Genomic DNA, 24,271 nt, shown 5'->3' with positions numbered 1-24,271 from the left:
GGGGGCCTTTTATGAACTGACTGACCTCATTAGCAGAACACACTCTTCATTTTGCTGTGTCCATATTCTATCAGGATGGGTTGAGTAGGAGAGAAAAGTGGGGAAAGGAAAGGTGGGACAAATAAGAAATATCTTTATCTTTGTAGACTTATATCAGCTTTCTGTCTGTGCTGAAACCACAGGGTGAATAGAAAGCAGGTGGATTAATATATATCTAACTCATGGGGCCTGAGCTGAATAAACCACTGGAGATAACTCCCTTCTTGCCCCGTGGAGTAGACCGAGCCATGCTAGTGTATGTACACAGATATGGTGTATCCAGTGGAGGCAACAGGTAGAGCTTTAGTCATCATAATAGCTCACAAACTATCCCCCATTAGCTTTTCAGATAAATACTCCATGGCTGTTAATCTTAAAGCGTAAATTGCTGAGATATTTACAAAACAAACCAGGAGAAAAGCTGCTCCTGATAAAATTACTCTTCAAATTTTTCCAGAAGGTGAAAGAAACAGCAGCCACATAAAAGTATAGCAAAATCCCTGGTTTAAAAAATGCTCAGAGAGGAAAGACACGAATGCATTCAGCCCTGCTCCCCCGAGACCCCGAGTTTCTGCTGCAACACGCTGAGCATCTTCACATCCCCTTTGTCCCAGTGGGCTCGTCTCATCTGCTGCTTTTTCCTGAAGGGATGATGAACTGAGGACTGCCACTGTCTACAGCAGCGCAGATGCAGTCTGATATTTTTTATTCTGTGCACAGCCTCCTACAGCTTGATTTATATGTCTTTCATCCGAAAAGAGAAAAAGGTGGATAAATCTTCTGGGACTTACGCAGTTCTTTGTATTTCTTTCAGCAGCCCAGAGAAAGAGGCATCTGAGAAGGAAGGAAAGCTTTTCTCCCATGTGTCCAAGCCACCTCTAAGAAACCACATGAGCTATGGCTTAGAAAAAACTCCATTCTTTGGGTTTTAGCATCCAGAATTCACTTAATCCGTAAAATTATCCACATTTAAATCCTACTTAGGAGGAGCTGAGTGCTAGTAAATATTTATCGAACTCCCTAAGGTCCTCAAGAAGAACAAATTTAAAATGAATCATGTCCTCCCATTAGTCTAGATCTTCATCTCTGTGCATTTCCATGTTTATCCAAGGTCCTGATTCTCACCCCTCGTTGCAGTTTGGTTCCAGTTATCACGTAGCTCTGCATCGTGCATTTTATTTGCAAGATACTGTCAAGACAAATGCCCAGATTTTCCTTTGTTGGACAAAAAACCAGTGACTTGGTCTTCAAAAGGTAATAAATGCATACATCCAGTGGCACTCAACAGCCTGAGTACATGGAGACAGCATGTCCTTTCTGCTCCCAGTGCTCGACTCACAGCAATTTGACAAATGCCCTCCCCAAAAGACTGCCAGCACTGTCTTTTAGCAAGGTCACTTCTTCTTTGCTGGAGCTTTGGCATTCCCACCAGCCTTGCCATTAGTTTTGGTGCCTCCTCCTGATTTTACTCCTTCATCTTCTTTTTCACCTTTCTTCCCACCACCTTGTTTCTTGTCAGTGGTGTCCTTTCCCCCCTTTTCTCCCTTTTCTCCTTCTTTCTTTTTGGCCCCATCCTTCCCTTCCTTCTTGGCCCCATCCTTCCCTTCCTTCTTGGATCCTTCTTTCTGGTCCTTTTCACCATTCTTCTTCTTGGAACCTTTGGATGCATCTTTCTTACCCTGAGCCTTGTCCATTTTTCCAGATACAGTGGGAACTTCTTCTTTTTTTTCTTCTGCAACCTGAGCTGTATGCAAGGATGGAAAAAGAAAACAGTTAACTTTGGTTGATAATACCCAGGAAGAGGGCAAAACTCCTGCTCCCTGCTGGCAAATCTTGGACAAAGGGAAACCACTTCTACTGGGGCTTTTTCCGTAGAGCTGTTTTGCTCACTGACTGGCAGATTTTCATGTATTTGTTTTAAGAAGATGATAGGCTAATGGGATTAAGCAAAACTGGTAATTTCAAGAGCTGAGTTGTGGATCTATTGGAGGAAATGGTTCCTCTTGGTAGGAACTGATCCATGAACATTACAAACCTTTCCCAGTAATGACATTCAATGTGGAGTTTTCTCCCTCCTCAAGAAGGAACAGAAACGTCTTTCACGTAATTCAGCACAGATCTGTCTGGGGTTTGGTTTATTTTTGGTTGGTTCGTTGGCTTTTTTAAGTCTTTGTGTGTGGGGTATGTCTACTGCAGCTGAGAGTGGACAGTAGGGATTCTGCTGGGGACCTTTGCTTTCGGAGACAGACAAGCAGAAAACGGCTTGCCCAGCACAAGACTACAAAGTAGGCTTAGCTTCTGTCCTGTCCATGCCAAGTCACCATGGGACCAGCTTCCCCCCATATCACTGTAGTTAATGGCAGCAACATACCATGGGCACACAGTAACTCTAGTGCATAGTTAGCCCTGTTTTGGTATGTTTTAATACACAAGCCCTATTAGTTATAGGAAGCTTATAATAATATCTTTACTTACGGAATATTTTTACTTAGGAATATCTTGGATTCAGCGCCCACATTTCAGGTGAGAAAACTCCTAAGTATCACACTGGCTCTGCAGACTTTAATTACTCTGACACAGGATTTGGTAGCAGAAAACTTTCTTCATTTTTTTTTTTTCCCCTCTGCTAGAATTAGTTCATTATCCCAAAAGCGTTTCTGAAGCCAGAACTTCATGCACTGAGCTCTCATCTCAAGCAGCAACTTGACACTTAAACACAGGCCATATTTTGTGTATTTCTTACAGAAAGTTTTTATTTTGCTCAAGACTAGCAGAGTATAAAGTTTTGCAAAAACGAGTGAAAATGTGGCAAGTTTCCTTCTCTGAAAAAGCCCCCATACAGGACTCAGATATGTAAATAGATGACCATGTTAACACAACTTAATAACTAAAATCAGCCAAGATGTAGCCATGACCTAGGAGTGGCGTCAGCAGATGGAGCATGATTGGTCATTGTTTAGATTTCTTCAGCTGGCACCTAGGCTAAGTCAAATTATTTCACATTTGTCACAGGCTAAGGAAAGGTGACAGTGAACTGGCTTAGGAGGTGGCTCGGTACGAGGCATCTCGACCCTTACCTGGAGCCATTGGACTCCAATATGCTTAAGTAGCCCCGAGTCTCCCATTGCTATGGATGTCTGTAGTGTCACTTTCAAATTGCAGGAATGTATTACAGGTGCAAATCAAACCATAATTCATTACGTTTACCTAAAATATTCCTTCAGTGTGCACACTAAAATGAAATATCATCCTTTGACCTTGGGAACTGGCAATTCATTTGTACATAAAAATGGGAGTAAAACAATATAGACTCTGTCTTACAACCACAGGGGAAATCCTGATGTCTCACATAAAAAAAAAGGAGAGGGAAGAATAAATTAAAAAAAAAGAAAACACACCACTCGTCTGCTTCCTGGACAAATATGGTAGGAAACAGGTGAACTCCCAAAACTGTCAGCTGGAGCAGCCTCAGATCAGAATACTTGAAGCTCTCCCAGGCCATGGACACAGACAGTACATCTCCACCCACAGAAAAGGCCAAGCCCTGCTTGTACTTGTCCCACAGACTGGGAGACAGAGAATAAATGAATCAATTTGTGTATAATATTTTATACATGGAACCCTAAAGTCCATTTTATTTATGTCCAGTAAAAGGGTTTGCCATATATGACACTCACAAAAGTGCACGGAGACCCATTTGGCAGCTAGAATATTCGATCATAGTAAATGTGAAGTAGGGTAAAATAATGCCAAGAAATGAGAGTATTTAAGTATTGTAATATATTCACGATCAATAGCATTTGACGCGTATAGAGAGGCATGTAATGACCACTCAGTAACTGAAATCACTCACCTCTCCAGCCTTGACTGGGTCTACTAGGGGTTGTCACAGTGTAAGTATAATATATAGTCAACAAATACATAAGTTACATTTCACAGCCACACAAATCAAGGTGGGTGGCCAAATGTCAGTGGGGCAACACAGCCGAGCACCACACTCTGTACAGATGAAAATAACAGCACAGAGATGAAGCCCAAAGGTTTGCATATTTTCCATTGCAACGCCTAAATCATGTAGTGAAACTTTTCGGGGCGGCAGGATGCACACTAATCTCAGAAGGAGGGGAAACCTGTGGGTTCGATCACACATAGCTTTTGCATCTAACGGTTTAGGTGCTGAGAGCTGAGTCAGTCCTTTTGGGTCCCCAAGGCTGGAGACGTACAGGCATTTTTAAGGCACGATTTACCTCTTCCACTTTAGCACCTCGCCTACTTGTGAAAGGAATCACATCCTTTTTATTTTCCACTGTGGATAAAGTCTGGACAACTAGTGTTGATGCAGACTTCTCCATGGATGTTGATGGTGTACCTGTGGGTAGGTAACTCCCACCCCAGTACCAGTTCCTTCAGGATAGCTTGGGCAGATTTATATCTGCCCAGTCCCAGAGGACTAGGAGCTTCATAAAACATGTATTCATGAGCCATTACCTTATATCAGCAGCCACTCAGCAACATGTTCTCCACCAACCTCCTACCCTGCACCATGCCAGGACCATAACTCTGGAGTTCTCAAAGGTCAAAGGGTGGTGAACTACTCAACTGACACATTTAACTGGATAAAAATTTAGGTAGTCTTTCTGATGCAGCTGATTTCCCATAAATTACTTTTTCGTGGTAATTTATTCCTGAGTTCATGCTGCAACAATTTACCACGGTCTGATTAAATCTACACCAAAATAGCCAGCCTTTGAATGGAGTACCTGTACATGTTTGTGGGATGTAAAGGCTGCTTACAGGAGATCAAAATTTATGACCATTCTGGGGTGAAATGGCCATTCTGCTCCCAAAATACCCTTTCTGTCTCTTCTGGATATTCTTGTCCTTAATTTATTGGTTTTCCAGCAGTAACAGCTAGGCAAGAAGAGGATGCAGCAGCAAAAGAGTGAATTTGGCCTTCTGCTGTCTGGGATCTACTGATAGCTGGTCCTTACAGAGTCAGAATTTGGTCTTTTGGGCAGGAAACCAAAGGATACAAAACTAAGCATTTCCATGTGTGATTGCTCATACCTGTAAGAGTGCATTAACTAAACCATTGGATGATATTTGACTTTCAAGTAGGTTAAGAGAATTTAACTGTATGGACAAGGGCTTATTTATGCCAATTGGGCTTAACTCCAGAAAGCGGTCTGGCCATCCCCAGTTTACAGTTTAGGCATAGTCAGATGTCTGAACACCTCTGAAATACAGAGGTATGTGCAAGTTCCTACTGTTAAGCACTTAGTTCATTATTTTGCTGGTGTAGGACTAAATTTCTACAATTGCATTATCTGCCTCTTTCACCAGTTTCATGAACTGAAGCATCACATTATGAGTTACGGAAACTTGCAGTTTCTATGAAGCTATAGATCACAGGGCTTGCAGAGACATAGGAAAGAGAAAAAAAAAGTTCATAAAAAAGTATTGAGAAAAGAGAGGTCAAATGCAGAAAGGGAACTGAGAAGCAGAGAGTCCAAGGTATGATGGATGTCATCAGAAAAGAGAAGCCATAGACAGACAGACAGGAAGGCAGTCCCCTAATTTCCTTGCAGGGCCATTTCATCTTCTTCTTTCACCACAGGCAGGGAGTTGAGAGGTCTGGACTGGACATGACCAGAGAGAGTTAGAAGAGTTTCAGTAGAGCCTAGGGTACAGAATCAGGAAAGATGAGTGAGAGAAGTGGACAGCAGTGACAGAAATACTCTTGGCCATCCAAATAGGGCAAGCCATTTGTGGGTAATGTGAAAATCTAACAACTCCTTTTCTTCCTACCGACGTGCCCCAACCCGTGAACTGGCCCTTGAAACGAATCAGACCCTCTGAAACTTTTAAATGTGAACTTCAAAGGAACGACCCTGACCTGTACCTAAGGAGAAACTGTCCCTTTCAACTAAAAGACTGTGCCTGCTGCTACAAATGCTGCGGGTTTAGTGCGTGTGAGCGGCAGGGGTTTACCAAGCCATGGCAATATCTTAATGGCTGTGCCCAAGGAGCCACACCGATTTACACTAAGGGAGCACCCAGCCCTTTGCATTCGTGCCTACACAAAGCAACCCCAAAAGAAGAAATGTGTCTCGTGTGGGTGTGGGCGTGGGAAGTACCTCCAGGGATCTCTGTCAGCTCGTTGAGCGGTGGCACGGTCTCCAGTTTGTCTGCATATGTCTTTGCTGCTTGCCGTTGAGCATATCGTGCCTCAATCTCTTTCTTTGTCCGGGGAATCCGGCACTTGAAGATACAGCATAGTGTGATAACTGGGAAAGGAGAGAGGGAAGCAAGAGCATTCGGTTTAGTCAGCAGATCTCTGTCTAGTACAGCCTGGCCCATTTAGAGTGGGGAGACAGGGAAGGAAAATTCATTTCAGAGGAGTTTCTTCCAGTGGGAACCTGTAGTCATTCACATCAGCAGCAGTACCTACCTGAGGGACATGGTTACACAGTCTAAAGGAATTGAGTTACCTGAAAATAAAGAATTACCACCCTTCAGGTGAGCTGTGGTAAAAGACGGAGCATGTCCTTCCCACCAAAACCGATGTAAACCGTTGTCTTAAACCATATATGGCACCGGTGTTTCTGAGCATCAGAGCATCAACAAACTAAATTAATTATCTATTTGGAAATTATAGCAGCAATTAAGATGTGCTGCCACCCTTCAACAGTGTCTTATTGCTAGAGGTTCCTGACAACATGTCTTAGCCATTCGTTTTTGTGGTAGGTAGATGCCGGGGCTGTGGACCTCCAGCTGAAGAAAGCAATGAGGAATTTGGCATGGAAATGCTGTGAACCCTCCAAAAGAGATACAGAACAAGAGCTCAATACATGCCTTAATTGACTTTCATCCAAATCCATTTAGGGCAGGCCAAGAACCCAGACGTCCTAAATCCCACCATCACGCCCTTACTATGCCATCACTCTTCTTTCCGTGAACTAAGCTTCCTTACATGTCTTAAGGATGTAGATGATACTTTTACTCCTAGTAAGATATATTTTACCATCATGCTTAAACTGGTACATTATTTCAGAACTTCCATCTGCAAATCTAATCATGATTCAGACAAGTCCTTGTCATGAAATCACTATTGGTTTGTTTCCTAGACTAGGAATTCAGAGGCTTGAGCAGATAATCGGTTCATCCCTCTACCACTTCAGCCAACAACCAAGCAGCAGCTTCAGGGAAAAGATCAATGAAAACTGGAAACAGGTAATCATAAAATTAATTGGCTCACAGGTCATAAACACATGAATAAGCACGAGATCTCACGGTCTCCATGAACTTTTGAGTTGCTTTTTTTGTGGGCATCTTTAAATAGTTTGAGGGATTCTTCTATTCTAAATAAAAACTTGACTTTCCAAATTAACTACGTTCTTAACCTCATTTATATACCTTATGGAAATAGGTTCTGCAGGCAGGCAGTTCCTTGTGCTTGGCAAGATGTTGTGTGATCAGCTCTACATGCTCTGTCTCTTATTTTAACTGGAGTTCCCCTACGAGAAAGGAGCAAGCATCCAAATTTCTGTACACTGCAAAAGCCAGGTAATCTCCTCTAGCTTTATATCCCCACAAGCAATGTATGAGACCTTTGAGACTAATCCAAGGAAATGAGAGAAATAATCCGTATGTTTCGTTCCAAGTGTAAGCCTTTCTCGTTCACCACGATAAAATCATTTTGCAGGCAGCCTTCACATCACAAGGACACAGACCATTTGCTGGTGTGAATTTTACTCCATAAAAGTTTGTCTTGTGCCTGTCCAGCCTCTCCTAGGTAAAGAGGGATCATGTTAACCAGGAACAAGCTCTGCGTGACCTCTCTGTATCACAAAAGAGAAAAGGAAAGCAGTAAAACAGCGTTTTGAGGTTGGTGCAACTTTACCAAGCAAAGCGTAGCAGCTCCTCTACCCCTTTGCTGAATTTTGCTGCCAAAAATATCACTCCCCTTAAACAGTTTGCTGCGGAGGTGTTGTAGTGGAATCACACTCAGGGCCATCTAAATGTCACAACAGGACGAGACAACGAAGCTGCAGTGAATTGCCTAAAAGAACGTGAAACTGTAATTACCTGTAATTGGGGAAGCAATCCAGGCGCTTTTATCCTTGCTCCTGGATGAGGGTCAGCAACAAGCTGAAGTTAACTGAGCTTTCATTTGTCCTACAAAAGGAAAGCAAGGTACCCACGTTGGCACCTTGAGAGTGGGTAACGCACCACATCTGGAAAGCACACAGCACCCATTCCGGGCAGCAGGATCTCACTGAGCACTTGCCCCCAGAGCCTGCGGCAGCTACACCACAACCGATGGATGGCACAGACCTTTTCAGGCCAGCAGACTACAAAATACCCAGTAGCTGGGCAAAGACTCAAGGCAAGGTTGGGCTGGACATAAGTATGCACTTAAAACAGCGACAGCAAGCAGGGAAACAATTTACTGGGAGGAATGGGGGACGTGCTTTTTCTCTAACCACTTTTAAATCAAGATCTATTGTTTTCCTAAAAGGACGCTGGAATTCAGCTAAGCCAGGAAATCCTCGACTCACATTTGAGAAATTTTTGCCAGGAAAATTAGCACCGTATTTCCTGGAGATTAATAAACGATGAGACTGTCAGCTTTCAAGTAAAGCACAAAAAGATTGATCAACGCCCTTGAGAATCAAGGACAAAATGCCCACCAATATCACAGTAGTTGGCTTAGCCCTGCAGGAAGGGGTAGGAGTTGTTCTGTATCTCACAGCTCGACTTCTGCTAAGGACAAAGATGGTAGCTGCTACGCGACAATCACGAACAGGGCTCTCTGTTTAACCTTCTCATGGAGATGAAGTGTTACAGTGAGGTACTGGGGACCTATGCTGTCTTGGGACGTGAAATGATTCATAACCAGCCACCAGAGCAAGAGGCTTATTTGAAAATAATACAGTCCTATTCCTATCTCCATCTCCCTTGCAAGCTGGGCTTAGTGTGAGGTTCATGCAGGGGGCTAAGTATTGGACTGAATGCCATTATTTTTCCAAAAGAATAGGCCAGTGCATAAGATTTTGGTACAGGAGATTTAGGATGCTGAAACTGATGCCAGAAATGATCATTTCGCTGCTAGTCAGAAGTTATGGCCTGTTGGATATATTCGTTTTTCCCTCCAGGTCAGACACAGGAGACAGAGTGGGTAGAATTCATCTGCTCTGGTTTGTGTCCCCCCAAAACTAGAGATTACGGTTTCAGACAGTCCTCCAGGGTCCCTTTATAGCTGGTGGAGAGAAAGAAGCATCTCTACAGGGTGATTAACCTCATCTTAAGGCAGAAATTTAAGGTGTGCCAAATAAATCATTCTCTGCAGCTGCCTTTCTCCCCATAACTACACAAAGAGCCTGGAGTGACCAGTCTGGCCCAGGAAGAGCTGTGACCTCCTGCAGTGAGAGCCAGAGGCTGGACAAAGTGCCCTGGGGTTTCCAAAATGGTATCAGAGATCTACATTTAGGCTCGTGAACTGCTCCCTTGGTTAGAAGAGGTGAATCTCTTCTGACCATTTTGGAAGTCAAGAGTGAAATGTCTGTTGCACATGAGAAGTTTGGAGCTATATTAGTACCATTTCTCTTGTGTCTGGTAGATATTTTATGGGTTTTCCTGCGTCAAACTGATGAGATTATATTTGCTTCACTGACAATTTATCCATCAAGTGACACAGAAAGCAATGTAACCTGTAAAGTTTCCTGGGCCTTTGTTGATGCAAAGGTTAACATTATTTTCTGCTGGAAGAGCAGAGACTTTTTTCATTTTGAAGACAACCTAGGAAACTGAACATTCCTGCAAGGGTCCTGAGAGCATCCTCACCACCATTACCCTTTCTGGGGTTTGGCTGCCTGGATTCAGGGCGAGATGAGAAGTTACACAGCTGGGGACCTTCAAAGGAAGAGTTAGAAGAGCCCTCAATGAAGGATCCCCTTTTCTTTGCTTGGAGTGACTCTTAAGATGATGCTTTCACGCCTGGCCCCTGCCAGAGCTCCGCTGCAGTGGGTGTAGTTGTGCTTGTGCTGGTCATGTGTCCCATTGACCCAGATCCTGACCCAGGGACATGACTTTCTGGCTTCAGCTCAGACCTGCTCCATCACTACTGCCTTGGCTGTGCCTGACGCTGGTTATACTTAACTGTCATGTGAGGATGGTTGGTAACGAGGATTGCTGTTTAAAAATATCCATTCCTATAAGACAGCGGATCAAGAATTGGACTGTACTCTCTTTCATGAGAGCTAAACATCAAAGCAATACTCTTACAAAAGCTTAGTATGTGACTTGGCATCAGTTGAGCACAGTCACTGGTAGGCCCATGTTCTCAGGGTAGAGACTTACAACATAAAAACCACCCCCAAGACTAAAAACCTCCATAAGGGTTATACGTACAATGAAAGTAGCTTAACTATAAGGGTGGGGTTTGGCTTTTTTTGGGGGGAGGATATGAATATGTGCAGGAATATTAATTGCAACTCAGTTGGATACTGATAACTTGATCACTTTTGATTCTGGGTCAACAGAATGAGGTATTTGGGGGACCAGATAGCTTGGATGTAACGTGAGAATTTGTTATTATGCTTTTCTTCGGCAGGCAGACGGCCTGACTTCAAGCCTTGGATGGCTGCTTTATACTAAACGCTTACCATCTCTCTTACTCCCCAGGTGAATGCTTTACTCACACTGCTATCAAATAATATTTAGTCTCATCCTTTCATGCTGTGGCTCTCCTTTTCCTTTCTAGGATTTCAGCTTTTGTTTTAACTGTTGAGAAGGCTTCTGAAATGCAGCCTAAGTAAACTATTACCTTAACGCCTGCCTGATGCTGCCGTGAGCTTGAAGCAATCTCTGTAAGCTGTATCAGTGCCCCATTAGCACCACGGAAGGTCCATGAAAATATTCACCATTGAGGCTCGGAATGGTGGCGTTATTCATGGTTTCTCTGCTACCAAACTGCATAAAGCAGAAGGAGAAACATCCTGAGTGACAAAACGTAGTGGAGTCATTTTCAATTCTCCTCATTTTTCTCAGCTTTTCTGTATTGATAATATATGAACTTGTGATACTGTGATAATAAGCATCTTCCATGAACTGCATAATTAAAATACAAGCTTTTTCTTTTTCAACATCAATCCGTGGATTGCTTTGCTGTCTGCCTTCTAAAAATAATTTTCTCACATTTTTTTTTTTCCCTTTTCAGTTACCTGCCATACAGAGTTTAATTCAGCCACCTATTCTGAAGGAACATTTCTATTTTAAATTAAAAAGCCCGGTCTGATCCTGCACATGGTGTTCTCCTTCCACACTGAAGACTCAAGCTGACAACATATCAAATCATTTTTCATTGTTTCTGCCAGGCTGGTCATGTGAAATGTTATTCTTCAAGAAGGAAACAAATACATGGCGGTCCTTTATGAAATGAGTATTTTGAAGGAGTCAACATTTTGCTCTCTATGATGACAAAACAGTTACTCTAAGTGATATATTTTTGTTCTTCGGCATAGACTAAAATCCCTGACTTGAGAAATAAGGAAGAACTCTGAGACTTGCTCCTTTCTGGGTTTTCAGCTTGTTTTCATTATTTTTATGGGTGACAATGTCTTCCTAATATTCATATCCAATACTATTCAGGTTGGAGGAGCTGAGAAATGGCCCCAAAGAACTCTCATCTGAAGTACAGTAACAGAACAAATGTCAAACACCTAATTTCCACCATAAACAATCAGATGCTTGTGACTAAATAAGGCTGTGTGTTTACTTTCACTGCCTTAAACTAAAATATTTTGTTTCGTAATTGAAGCAAGCTAAGAGCATACACAAAAGACCATGAAAGAAGCTCTTTTGGCTTAAACTAAATATCCATGTGGCCAAGTTACCCTGTTCATGGTCTCTTTTTTTTTTTTTTTCCCACTTAAGCAAATTTAGCTCATCAACAGTAACACAGTTGCTTCTAGTTTAGCTGGGCAGTAAATTAAAAAAAAAAAAAAAAAAAAAAAAGGAAGAAAGAAACAACTTGGTTCTCCTGGGAGCTGGGAAAGATGTAAATGAAATGTCTTCTCCTGAGACTGCTTGGTGTAATATTTCAGCAGAGCTATGAGTGAGAACTGAACAGTTTTATAATTTGAAGGGAAACTGGCTGCAATACACAGAAGGTTTGTTCCCTTTGAAGCTGAAAAAATACAGCCTGCCAATGAAGTATTTAATTAACATTTAGCAAAGTAACCTGCCGCTGCTCTGAGTTAATGAGGCAGCCATTCCGTTGTTAATAATGCAAGAATGTGAACAATTAATGCAGATTTATTCAACGGCAAGTTAACTGCAGCCCTTTGTTTTCAAATGCTCTTTGAGAAGCCTGGGGAGATGCTTGCTGCAGGATTACAATGATGCTTTAAGGAAAGAGCTAGTGTATTTTGGCTGATGAAGCTACTCACGGTGGTGTTAATAACTGGCTAGTTGTGATACGGCAATGACCAGTGAGGGCTCCTAAACCCTTAAGGAAAACCAGTTAGCGCTCGGGTGGTTGCTTGTAGGATTGGTCCACCCCGAGCGCTCAGATGCTGAGACAATGCTGCTGGTGGTGCATCATTTAAAGATGTCACCGCTGCTGCTAGAGCTGTTGCTGAGATGCTAGGGCCTCAGAAGTGGTCCCTGAGCTTGGCTCCAGAAGAAGGAGGCTTTCTCTCTAAAGCGTGTGCAACCATCCACAGGGCACGTAGCCTCGTCCTGGCTGTGGCTCAGGCTTGGGACCAGATTGTGGCAACGGGGACTCGGGATCTGCTTTCCTCTGGAAAATGGGGACACATGGATGGTAAAAATCCCAGATTTAAAGTCCAGGTTGGAGATTAATTAGATGCCTTCTCCAAATCCTTCTGTCTTGTATTTTGTCCTGCTCTATGCTTGTTCTTTCAATGGAAATCTAGTACTTGGATTAATGTACTAATTTCCTAAAGAGCCAAAAAAGGAGCCAAAGGATGAAGAGACCTAGATTGTGGTCCCAATAGTTGTGTCAATATGACTTCAAGCAAAACATGTTTTCAGGTATGTCCACCTTTGTAAAACGCCCTGAGGATATGCTGCAAGGGGTCAGGGCTGCTCCAATATTTGCTCAGCCATCAAGGTTTACTACAGCTCTACACGTGATATTTTGTTGATGTCTTGGTCTGTCCACACCATTAAATCACATCATCTGACCTCTCTGCACAACACCAGTTACGATGTTTAATTAGTGATTGGAATAACTCGTGTTGGATTGAATCCCACCTTACTCTGCTGAAAGCTGTTAAGGCATGGAGAGTGTGACAACGCTTAATCACCCTCCCTGCCACATTTATTTCTCAAATTCTCATTTGAATTGACCTAGTTTACATTTCCAGATGCCACTCTCACCTCTCTCCACTAGACTAAAAAGATCTTTAACACTTTTTTTTTCTTTTTTCTTTGTGAAGTCCTTCAGAGCTGCAATCAAGTGGTTTTTTGAGCTCCTTTCCATCAAGCTAAACAAAGTGCATTCAGTGAGGCTCTTGTTTGAAGACCTTTCTCCAGGCATTGAACAGAGGTGAGGATTTTTGGCCCTTTTTTTTTTTTTTCCTGCAAGCCTTTGTTTTTTCAGCATTTGTTTTCGTCAGTAGGCACAAGCACCTCACCAGGACAGCATACAGAGGTCAAAACCCCTTCTTCCTCCTCACTAACCCACACTAATACGTTCAAATAACTCCTTACTGCAGCATCACCCTGAACTGTGTTGCTTAACCGATTGCTTTGGTCTGATAATAGTTACTAAATTTTACTAATTATAATTTGGTCACTGAATATTTGTTTATTCTGTAGATGAGGTCTATATTCCTTTCTCCCAACCATAAATCCTTGCTTCTGCTGTCATTCATTCCATTTTGTTTGCACAGATTCAGCCAGCTCCCTGCATGGCTCCTTCCACTTCTTTCCCCCCCCCCTCATTCTTCTGTCCACTGGTAAGGAGGACAGCTTTAACTGAACCCACTTTGTATTTATTCTGAGCTCACCACCGAAAAATATGGATTAGGGTTGAACCTCTTATCAGAAGAAATGTTTGCTAAGGAAATTCTGGTCTGAGCAAAGTTAGATTTCTGGGCTAGGCAATGCATGTGTGGGACAAAAGGAAGCAGGTAGTCACTGGGAGGTTCCTGTAGATCCCGGGCACTTGGGGACACAGGTCATCTCTTCCTTAGGCAGACATCTAAAGCAAACAGATTAGTTATTCCGACTTATTCTCTCATCTGGTCACTCTAGATGCCTAACCTGAGGGCGTCTCTAGATAGGTGAGATGAATCATCATGGCAAAGTCCATACTAGAGGTTTTGGCTGGCCATCTGAGCTATTAACTAGCACAGCTATTAACTAATTAATTAAAAAAAAAAAAAAAAAGCTCCTGATTGCTTATGCTTTCTGTCTCCTTCTTGGGTTCTTTTATACCTGGTGCAATAGCTCCTAAAGCTAAGGTGGAGCTCTCTGACCTCCTTATCCACCACGCCATCTTAAAGGCTGGGAGCAGGAGTGGGATTTACCGTCCCAGGGGGTGTGAGGTTTGGGTCTGAACCCTCTCCATTGCCTCCATGCAGAGAGAGGAGCTGTCACGAGGAGGAGCCACCACTGCAGCTGTGTGAGGCGAGATCTAAGGATGATTGTTCCATAACAAGGCAAAATACCTCTTGTCAGGCGTTTATTCAAAATTAGTCAATGAGCTGGGCCTGTCTTTTCTGCCAAACCAGAGCTCGCAACAAAATCCAGGATCCCAACACCCACAGCTAATCCTGTGACTTGGGGAGAGCAAAACCAGCTTTGGGTCTAATCTGTGCAGCTCAGACTTGTCTACACCCAGAGCTCATGTAGACCGAAGGAATACACACAGGTTTCATAACTCATTGCAGGCAACAGACGGCTGCTACCTGCATTCATTTACACCAGTTGAGAAGCAGGGATAGGGGCTGTTACTTACTGGGAATCTGCAAAATCCCTGTTCGATGTTAGCCGGATTTTGTGTGAGATGGTGACTTGTGCCTGTTCTCTGCACTGGGCAGAGAAAATGCCCCAGGGCAGGGTCATGCGTGAAATTGCAGGTGAAGGGCAAATGGGAATTAAAATTGTGATGGTCTATTGAAAGCGCTATAGTAATAATAAATCAGAAGGTGAAGAGTTAACCAAGTGGGTTTGGCCGGGAAGGCTGGAGATTTGACTTTCAGTTTCAGATCCTTAAAGCCGTAAGTAAGCGACATTTGCTTGTCCCACGCCGATCACAAGCACACCTGTACCTGGCGCACTGTGCCACACAGCGAAGCAGCCTCTCCTCGGAATCCCCATCTCTGATGCCAGCGTCTACCTGTGCACTCCATCACCCCATTGCCTTCAGCCTGAACGGTCACCGTGTGGGAGGAAGGATGAAGAAGAGGGTTAGGCTTCCAGCCGGTGGAACACACAGAGGAGCTGTTTTGGATCCCCAGCATGGTCCAACACCCCAGCTCTTCCCCTTGCAGACTCCAGACACAGCCCCCTCCATGTGACCTGGTAGCTGTCACATTTAAGGGAAGTCAGCCTCAGGCAATGGCATCTCCTGTGCTTTTTTAGCTGATAAAGATCACAACAACTAATTTTGTGATTGCCTTGGGCGTGTATGTTTGTGTGTGTGTGTGAGCATAGCTGACAATGGAAGTTTAAGATAACATTACAGTACAAACCAGGAACAGCATAGATTATTTGTCATCAAAACAATCAACAAGAAAGACTATTTACCTGTTAGTGATTGAAGTACTTTAAAAAATGCTCCTTCCTTTGTAAAAGACAATTATCTTTCTCTTAAGCACCCCATTTTGTGCTCAGCTTGTTCGACATATTCGGGTCCCAATAAGTTTGGGGGCTTGGGCTATTTTCTAAGCACACATGTGCAGACCAGCTCTAAAACAGAAGCAAATGTCTCAGCTGTGGCAAGAGGTTTCCATGTGAGAACGTGGGCTGAGGGCAAAAGAGGGGCTCAACCTGTTGTCCCCATGTAAGAGCCAGTCCCAAGTGTTGCTCTCTGTGGTAGAGGACAGTACTTGCATCCAGCTTTGCATGTGGTGTTCTGTGCACCCCTACAAGCATTTCTCATATGCTGGTGATGCAGTATTTGAAGACAGACAGCTAAAGCCTCTGTCAGAAAGCACCATGTGAAGCATCCCCAAGCCAGCCTAAATTATCTGTGCCCCACTGGAAATTCTGCACATTAAGGGAAACATCTGGGTAGTTCTGCCATCCAAAAAGTAATGGTTATTTAACAGTGTAAATCTTTTGCCTGGCATTTATATTTCAACACACACAGCGTGTTGGTAAATAAAACCTCTCACACTTCAGATTAAACTGTGCTTAGTTAATTGCATTCCAGATGTTTGACAGCTTTGTTGGGGCTCGTTAAATAATACTTCATTCCTGGGAACACTGTTCAGTGTGAGCCTCCCTCCCTTGTACTCTCACACTGTTTTATACTCTTCTTGAACCTTTGGCAGGTTCAAGGGAAAGACTCCCACTTTAGGCAGACAGATAAGCAAAAGCTTTGCATTTGTGACTCCCAAGCATCTCTCCTGATGACAGACCTGCTTCTTCAAGCTTTCATGTCTGTGGTTATATGCCAGGAGAAGAACTACTGACCCTCATGTCTGGGGCTTCATGTTATGATTTGACTGGCACAGGTGAGAATGGGAAAGCATCTCCGGTAGGGCTTGCAGAAGGAGACAAAGGTAGGGAAAAAGAGATCAGAACTGAGCCTCCCGCTTTTGCAATCAGCTTCTGCTTTAGCCCACTATGTCACTCCTCATCTGGGTAAGCCCTACTTGCCAGGAGTACTAGACATGGTGTGGACTACATGTAAGGGTGTGCGGTGAGCAAACCTGTTTCCATGGCCCCAGAGCTGTCCTGGTGCCACTAAAACACCAGCACCCAATGAATTAAAGGTCCAGCACTCGTGGGCACAAGGTGGTCTGAAGCCCACCACCACGTTGGGTAACTCAAGCGTTCTTTGGCATGATAACTAGGTGTCATCCAAAGCCAACTTGCTCTTCAGTTTGGGTTGAGCACAACACAGGCGTGGGATGCAGTAACAGCTCTACTGCAGCCCCACTCCACGTGGGAGCCTCCTCCTACAGTTCCATCCTACCTTGTCCCTCGCTTTCTCCATTCAACAGAGTACAGATTCAAAACAGGATGATAAGGAAAGGGGTCTCCCCCTGCCTGTGGTACATGAAACACCTCTGGTTGACTCTCCGCATCAAGCTGGCACGACACAGAAGAAGGAGGACTCCAGGCAGAAGCTGAGAAGCACTGCTTTCTCTTCACAGCACTGTCCCTACTCCCATCACCCTTTTCATGCCCTGTCCCCTCTATTCATGCCTTTCACTCCAGAGGAATATGCTAGCAGGGATGCTGAGGCATTTTGCCCTGCATCTCGAACCCAGTTGTTGGATTGCCTCTGCAGAAATCAGTGGGGCCTTACTCAAAGAGGTGCTGCCTGCATCCTCCCTGGTGGGCTGCTGTCAACAGACCTGGAAGGGCACTGAAACAAGGAAACCAGAAGACCTTGAAGCCAAAGTAACATCCGGAGAGGAAAACAAACAGCCCACAGGGCTGCTTAAGAATGTTGATGGCGGTTGTGAGGCCAAAGAAAAAGGTGAGTCAATGGAGAGCACACTGGGCAAGCCTTGGCCCAGCTGCTGGCTTTCCCGGGGGTGGATCAGGACCACCCCCTCCTCCATCACAGCACTGCAGTTTCCAAAGGGTAATACTTCTGGTGCCAAGTCCTCAGTCTTTGTAGATGAAACAGGCTGTGCAAGATTCCAAGGTTATGACTCATTCCCATCCTATCAGGGCAGCAGTGTTGGACCTCAGCTCCCTGTTCATAGCTTTCACAGGACAAAAAAAAAAAAAAAAAAAGCAAGACTAAGAAACCAGATAGCTGTGCTCCTGAGCGAGTCAAATCCTCCTGACAGCTAATCTCATCTTAGTTGTCTGTTGTTGTCTTATCAAAGTCTCTCAGAGAAAGAGACAGGCAGGTGCAACCCTTGTCTCTGCTCCTGCCTGTGAGGGGTCTCTTATCAACCAGCACTCAGAGAAGCAACCCAGAGCAGCTGAATTCTGCTGGGTGTTGAGAGGCAGCCCTGATAAGAATGTCAAGGCACATCATCAGGGCACTCACTAGCTTAATGGCCTGCCTTGCTCTACCTAACTCAAATACCCAAAAGGGAAGGTTTCCTTTAACCGAGGACAAAATGACTGAGCTATGGGGGCAGAGGAGCAACAGTGAGTTGACCTGCTGTGTGTGATACCTGAGAAACTTTCTTTATCCTCCCTTTGTTTTACAGATTATTTTTTTTCCCTGTAGAGATTGTGCTTGCTTTAAAAATGAGCTCTTGTGTGCGCTTTAAAAATGAGCCCTCGTGTGCCTTCTCCAGTTGTAGCAGAAAGATTTGACATTCCTGATATTTTAGTAGATGAGTAAGGATAGTGTAATGATACACAAATCCATGAGAGTTATGCCTCTAGCATCACCTGAATGATGTTCTGCATGTGATTCTAAGCTATATTTTCTGCTGTGGGCTGGTTTGCTCCCAAAGATTTGTTTCTGCTATGACATATCCTCTCACAGAGCAGAAACAAAGGAAGAAGATCGAGATGGGTGGGTCTGACAGAGAGATGCTCCCATGTGGTATCTGAGAAAGCTGGCTATTAGTTGCTGTGGGAGAGACAGAAAAGCGTTCTGCTAACAAGCGTGCGAACATTTAATCTCTTCTGGTCTCTGCTGGAGTTGCATCCTTTGGTTTGTAACCTGCCCCAAAACCTTCTTGTCAGTTAGAAGGTCTCCCCAGAGAGTTTTTGCCCATTTTGGTGTTGTGTGTTGACACGTAAGATGCCTTTATGTAGGGGGTTTTAATTTCTGTTTTTCATTAAATACGGAAATGTTAGAGGTTTGGCCAATTTTTCTGCCTTTTATTATGTAACGATGCCATCTTGTGGAAGTTGCTAAGAGCAAGAGTTGGAAACCGCACCTAGATCGTATTTATATTTACAAGTCTTGTCGTTCAGCAGGAGCAGGTTTGTGGGGTGGAAGAGGGTGGAGGATCTGCCGTCCACACTCAGCCTATTTCAGGCGAGGTACTCTAGTTTGGTCCTGTGACTGCCCCTAGCAATTTGCATGCATATCTGAACATACCTTTCTGGAGCAACTATCTTCTATTTCCATTTCAGCTGAAAGGAATCCAGTCCAAGGGCTCCACAATCACCCACGGTGAAGTCGCTAGGGGCAATAACTTTAAAAGCCTCTCAATTCCTCTCCTCATCCTTACTTACTCCTCACCTGAATTCACATGACAAAGTAGACACACCCTTAAAGCCTTGATAACAAGGTGTGATGGTAAGCCAATGGGATCAAGTGTAGGCCCTAAGAAGCCCTGGAAAGGATGCTCTTTTGTCTCCTAGTGCAGAGGGTTAGTGCTGTTAGAGGGTTGTGCTATTCTCTGACTGGGAAGGTGCTCCTGGAACCAGGAAAAGGAAGCCAGCTCTTCTCCAGCTCTTGTCCCATTAGAAAAGTAGATCATTGCTTCATTTTCTGGACTGATACCAAGGCAGCCTCTAAGATCTCACTCACAAGGAAACCTGTGCCTGCTCCTGAGAGTTAAAGCTTTGCTGGTAAAGCTGGGGAACCATCAGTGCTTTGAGGATCGCAAAGCAAAGGAGGAGGAGGAGGATGTTGCTGGAGCGAGACACGAGAGATTGGTGAGAACTGACTGTATGATTCGGTTATTCTAATGCCATTAATTTGGACTTGCCTTGTTTTAACTCCGATCACAGACTTGGTTAATAGTTGCAGCCTTCACCAAATGCTGTTTTCATAAAGCTCATTGAGCTGGTACAGTTGCTTTCAAATCCCCTCTGCTCCTTGAAAGAAAGCTTCTTCAAACAAAAAGGCTGTAACAGAGCAGTAGAGCCATCAACTGGCTCCATTACCTGTTGTGAGGCACTGAATCTATTTATCACTCTGAGGCTCAGCAAGCCAAAACCCTGTGATCTCCTAGCAAATACTTTGCTGCTTCTCCAGTGGTATATATCTGTAACAGCGTGACATAATGGCTTGATTTTGTTGAACTACCTGAATGTATTAGTGGGAACCTGGACTTTAAAGCAGATGTTACTTTACTGACTTGCACATAACCTGTTTGTTTGCTTGTCTAAATGCAGATCCTTAAAAGTATTTTAGTTTCTCATAATTCACTGCTTTCAGCACTTTAAATAACTAGGCTGTAACTTTCTTTGTGTGTTGTTTTCTATAATGTGTTTCATTCATGGGCTGTGGTTAGATGAGCAAATTTTCATGGATTTTGCTTCTTGCTACTGATATTTTTAGGTAACAACAACAAAAAAAAATCCAAAACGTAGTTTCTTTTCGGCAAGCAGTGCACCGTGGTTTGCCAGCATACCAAATTTTCCATGCCTCGAACCCTAAACAACCTTGTAACGCTAGAGCCAATTCCTAATGCACAACGAAGCACTCTGAGCTACTGGGTGAAAATTTCTTTACGATTTGATGCCCCCTGTCCAAGGAAAACAAGCTAAATAAACCCCTCCCCTAGTCTACTTGCATTCCAAAGCTCCTGCCTGTTTCACACGGTGTATGGAGTCACTAGGGTTAAAAATTTGGCCGTGCTTACTTTGCTCTGCAGAGTTTCTTGTGATTGTTTGCAAAGAGTGTTGTGGCATATGATGAATTATCATAAGCTTCATTGATGCAGGCAAGTTGTAGGAGTAGTTATCCTCAGACTTTGGGTGTTGGGTGTGGTGTTTGCCCAGGATGGGCAACGATGGGAAAAGAAAACAGAGGAAAATGCTTGTACTGGCTTTGAAAATGTGAATGTCTGGTTTAAACAGGGCATGGGAAGATAACAGGGAGGCTTATCAGGGACGGACTGATACAGGTTACCTACAGCAGCCAAAGAGGTGGCTGTGGCGACAAGGAGTGACTTTATTCCCCCGGTATCAGCAGAGACAATCCACAGATTGCTGTGCTCTCTGATTAGATTAGGTCTATGTCTACACGGGGTTTTAGCAGCAAATTAAAAAGTAACAGGGAGCATTAGAAATCAGTTGTCTGCAGTACTGTGTTTTCAGAGCTGGCTCAGCAAACCCATGTTCTAAACAACGGCTGCTCATAGGTCAGGCTTGGCATTGCCTGTGGCTGTTCCCTGCCAGGAGCTTGCGTGTGGCCACTCTGTTTTGGAGAGCGCTCATCACTCACGAGGAATGAGAGCAGAAAGGATGCAAACTTCCTTCACTTTCTTCGAAATTCTTCATTACTCCACTTAGGAAACTAATCTTAGCAAGCAATTAGGGCCACAAGCCAGAATGAGAAGTGGTAAAAAATGCCTAGAAGTTTTAGATGTATCTAAGTCCATACAGCTGGATGGTGTCCTTCCTGGAGCGGGTAAAGATATGGGGTGATCGCCCATCTCCAAGTTGATGGGCTTTACTTTCAGGGACTGGGGACTCTGTCCCTCTGTTCAGCTGTCCCTATCAGGAAAAAGAGGAGGTTCAAGGGAATTGTAGATGAGTCAGTGTAACTTTGTTTGCTGGAAGAAATGAATTAGCTATACGCTTTGCAAAAGTCTAGAGAACAACAAGAAGAAGGGAAAGAAAGGTAGTTATCACATTTGGCTCATATCCAAGTGATCTATTTTTGTATGAAGTTATAGTTGGCTCAAGAAGAAGCAGAAGATCCTTCCTTTGAATTTTGATGGGGTTATGATAGTGTCCTAAGTGATATTCTTGTAAGGAAGCTCATGATAGTAGTTTGCAATGCACAGTCAAGCTGGCTTACACTCTTCCCAGAGAGTGAGCTGCAAGGGGATGAAGCTGGATGAAGACACTCAGGTGAGGGGAATCGGCCACAATCAGATAGATCCTCAAAGTGTGCTGGGAGAGTGTCTGATCCCATCCCACTGCAGTCTGAAACAGTGACTTCCTAGTGCCTGGGTTCAAAAAAAGGAGGTTTTTAAGTCCTGAAAGCCCAGCTAAAACAAAGTTGAAAGTCCTGGCACCCAGAATAGGAGTTGGGGATCTTAATGCCAGACCTGGCCGTGACTGCAGACCTCTTGAAGCTTCTTATTGCAGCATGTGGGACATCACCACATGTTTGCATGGTTGTGTGATGGGGCAGGACCACGGCTACAACATGCATTTGGGCTTGAATGTGGTACTGTAGCCAAGCACAGCCCCAGCTGTGGCACAGCCCTGTAGTATCCCTTCTTCTCTGGGATGCCACCAGCTAGGACCTGTTGACCAGTACGTTACAAGATGAAGCCTATCTGTGGTTCCTTGAAAGACCCCCACCTGCCTCTCCCTGCTGCCAAAACCCCTCGGCGCATAGCCCTGTGATGCCAGAGACCAAAGAGCCTCAGCCCGTGACCTCCACGGCCATCTGGTCTGTAGTCCTCCGGGATCAAGTCCTACTTGGGGTGGTGCTGTGGTTGGTGCAAGGCAGAGAATGATGACTTACTGACTGCCAGGACAAAGATGGCAAAGATACCAATCACCTGCCAGAGGCGCAGCCCCCAGATCACCACCGTCTCTGAAGTGACAGGGTCCGGTTTCTTTTTTGGGGGTTCTGTGGTGGCCTGGGAAAGAGGGAGAAAAAAAAAAGAAGAGAGAAGTGTGGTTTAAGATTTGCAAGGGTCCTTAAAACAGTCAGAAAGATGCCAATAGCACAGGAGAGGGTAGACCCTAGTTTACTGCCCCCCCATTCCCCCCTAAATTTTGGAAAACTTTGAGGCACAGAGGTTCAATAAAAAGATTTTATCTAAAGCTTTTGCCATTTTGAAATTTATCTGAAGTGTTGTCAGTTTTCACAATTACAAAGCAAATCTTTTTGCTGTCGTTTCTCAAAGCCTCAGGTTCTTTTTTCTAAAGAGTCCATTTCCTGGGGCCAGGAGGAAATTTCTTATATTCTACATTCCTATCTTTAAAATATATTTTTAAGACTCAGCTCCAAAGTACAACGTGACTCTTTCTTTCCTGAAAAGACTTCTCCACAGGTTGCATTGAGGCAGTATCTGCTCTGCTAAGGCTAGATAAGAAGGGAAGGAAGACAAGAGAGAAACATCGGGGTGCAATGAGAGCCAGCTGCTCCCTAAAGATGGGGAGCTGAGGAGGACAAACAGCAGGGTAGCGGACTCACCAGCAAGACCTCATCCCACCTCCTCCACATCAGGGGAGTGGGGCTTGCCCAGGGTGAGCAGGAAGCCCAGGTCACCAGACCCGTCCATAGAGATGGGACAGGTTCGAGGGTCGGTGGAGCTCGTGGGCAGGCACAGGCAGGGGGCAAACGCTAGAGCCTTGGCTTAAAGCAGCTCCCACCGGACAGGGGTCAGCCCTTGTTGCACCATCTCGCAGTTGGCCTCAGCAGCCCAACCTCCAGGAGGGTAATTTTCTGCCTTTTTCCTGAACCCTTGAGAAGCAAGCCCTGCAGAAGAACTGCTAGATCAAATGGGACAGAAGTTATTGTGTGTGAGACAGCAGTCGACGCTGACCTTTGAGCTCGGTCGTTTCTTTCTCTTTTTCTTTGTGCTATATTGTGAGACTTGCCAGTGGAACATGGGGAGCTGCTTCCCTTGCTCAGGCTGGGGTTTTGGTGTTGAAAGATATTGGTTCAAAATAGGTCACTTCGGGCTAAAGGCTCCAGTTCTGCAGCCAGAGCTCGGATTCCCACAGCTCCAGCAACATAAAAGGTTCGGAGCAGAAAGCAGAATCTGCCGTAGGGAGATTAAACAGCACGGACAGCATCAAGGAGTCGGGATTAAAGCTTAGACCAGGGATCCTATCGCTTTTTTTATATATATAAACAACAGCAGTGAACAAATAGCTGTTTGCAACGAAGAATTAGGCAACCTGTATTTGCTGAGAGCCCTTGTGTTCCTTGAGAACATGTTAAATGTGTAGAGACAATCGAGTCGTGCTGTGAGTTCGGGAGGAAGGTCCTGGCTTCTCTCATATTTTTCCATGAAAAAACCACGAGACTGCCTGCTGGCAAGGTGATGCTGTTTCATTTCTTTTTATGCTGTAGCTTGCAGGTTCCTTTTGTCCTTTCATGCATATATACATATCTACATATATCGTGACCTGGAAAATAATTTAGGTAGGGGATGTGATACCAAATGTCTCTTGATTA

At 44.3% G+C, this 24,271-nt stretch overlaps 1 protein-coding gene across 1 annotated transcript in view; it reads right to left on the bottom strand.

Annotated features, from left to right (window-relative positions):
- Window positions 1-1,433: 1,433 nt before the first annotated feature.
- Window positions 1,434-24,271, bottom strand: part of TMIE (transmembrane inner ear) — a 33,729-nt gene continuing 10,891 nt past the window's right edge. The window contains exons 5-7 of the mRNA XM_086467363.1: window positions 22,604-22,721; window positions 6,177-6,326; window positions 1,434-1,783 (exon numbers count right to left, since the gene is read on the bottom strand). Coding sequence (XP_086323489.1) covers window positions 1,434-1,783; window positions 6,177-6,326; window positions 22,604-22,721 — 618 coding nt within the window. The remainder of the gene's footprint in view (window positions 1,784-6,176; window positions 6,327-22,603; window positions 22,722-24,271) is intronic.

This window comes from Leptosomus discolor, chromosome 6 (assembly GCF_034619465.1).
Source record: "Leptosomus discolor isolate bLepDis1 chromosome 6, bLepDis1.hap2, whole genome shotgun sequence".
Classification (NCBI taxonomy): Eukaryota; Metazoa; Chordata; class Aves; order Leptosomiformes; family Leptosomidae; genus Leptosomus; species Leptosomus discolor.
This window is presented reverse-complemented; position numbering and strand designations above follow the sequence as displayed.